General features: G+C 37.2%; 1 protein-coding gene across 1 annotated transcript in view; it reads left to right on the top strand.

The window, feature by feature from the left end:
* Positions 1-976, top strand: part of LOC103473990 (transmembrane channel-like protein 2) — a 15,213-nt gene extending 14,237 nt beyond the window's left edge. Inside the window, 1 exon segment of the mRNA XM_074186868.1 lies at positions 964-976. Coding sequence (XP_074042969.1) covers positions 964-976 — 13 coding nt within the window.
* The last annotated feature ends 218 nt before the right edge of the window (positions 977-1,194 follow it).

The following is a 1,194-nucleotide window of genomic DNA, read 5'->3' as shown; positions in this document are numbered from 1 at the left end:
TGTCACTCAGTTGGATCATACTTCCAAAAACTACTAAATGCAAAGTTTTCATTAAACTCATATTTAGTAACAGGAGAATCAATGAAACCATATTTAATTGTCATATGTTTTAATTATTAAAATTATTTGTAGCCAATCTAATCCTGGTTTATGTTGAATGTCAGTGGTTGTGTTGGGTTTTCTTTTATGTCAGACTGATTTGACAATAAAGACATTTGATGTTTTAATGTCTTGGGAGTGCAGTGCCTGTTGGGGCATTCATTTTATCTTGGATTTCTAATTGGCTCTGATCCCTTATATTTGGCTAGATTTAAAATTTTTAGTTCTGCAACAGGATTAAATCTGTTTCTGCTGTGAAAGACTGATATATCTTTGCTAATCAGACTACAAATAATAATGGAACTTTGCAGAAGGTGAGAAATTAGGAGGTGGAGGGTTAATTATTGTTATCAGAAGAATTTTATTGTGAGTGATCGTCTCAAAGTTTTCCCAGATGTCAGAGATTTTCCTCTTGCTGACTCCATTTCAGACAATCAAGTTTATTTGTGTAGCACGTTTCAGCAACTATGCAGTTCAAAGAGATTTACATCATAAAATCACAAAAATAGTTATAAAAAACAACATAATATACAATTGAGAAAACCAGTAACAAATATTACATTTTGATGAGTGCCATCATCAATACACATAAAATATGCTGGTCATTGTTCATTTTATTTTGGCCACTGAAGACAAATATCTTCCTCTGATGCGAGACCAAATGGACAACAACCCATGATGCAGAGCGGCTCATCGCGCTTTTATTTTGAAAACCGACATGCAAAATGAAGCAGTCATGTGTTGCGAGGCCTCGTTTGTTGCCAGTCACGTGGTTTTCAGCACGACGACACAAGCCTCGAAGCCGGGCTTCATTGGACACGCCCCCTTTTTACTCCGTACAAGCCTCGAATGGTTCTCCGTTAGTGGGGTATCCTGATCATGTTTGGAACTAAAAATCACAGATTTCCAAAATCTGAAACGGAATGCCTTGCTTGGATCAAAGCTTGTGCACGACCGCATTTGCAGCTCAACCGTCGTAGGATCAATAGGAACAAATAATAAACACATCCATTATGAAAACCTTTTAGCCAAGTACAGCATAATGGCAGTACCGCTACAACTTCTACAACCTGGAGCCTGTCTGTAACAGCTTTA

This window comes from Poecilia reticulata, linkage group LG12, assembly GCF_000633615.1.
Source record: "Poecilia reticulata strain Guanapo linkage group LG12, Guppy_female_1.0+MT, whole genome shotgun sequence".
Classification (NCBI taxonomy): Eukaryota; Metazoa; Chordata; class Actinopteri; order Cyprinodontiformes; family Poeciliidae; genus Poecilia; species Poecilia reticulata.
This window is presented reverse-complemented; position numbering and strand designations above follow the sequence as displayed.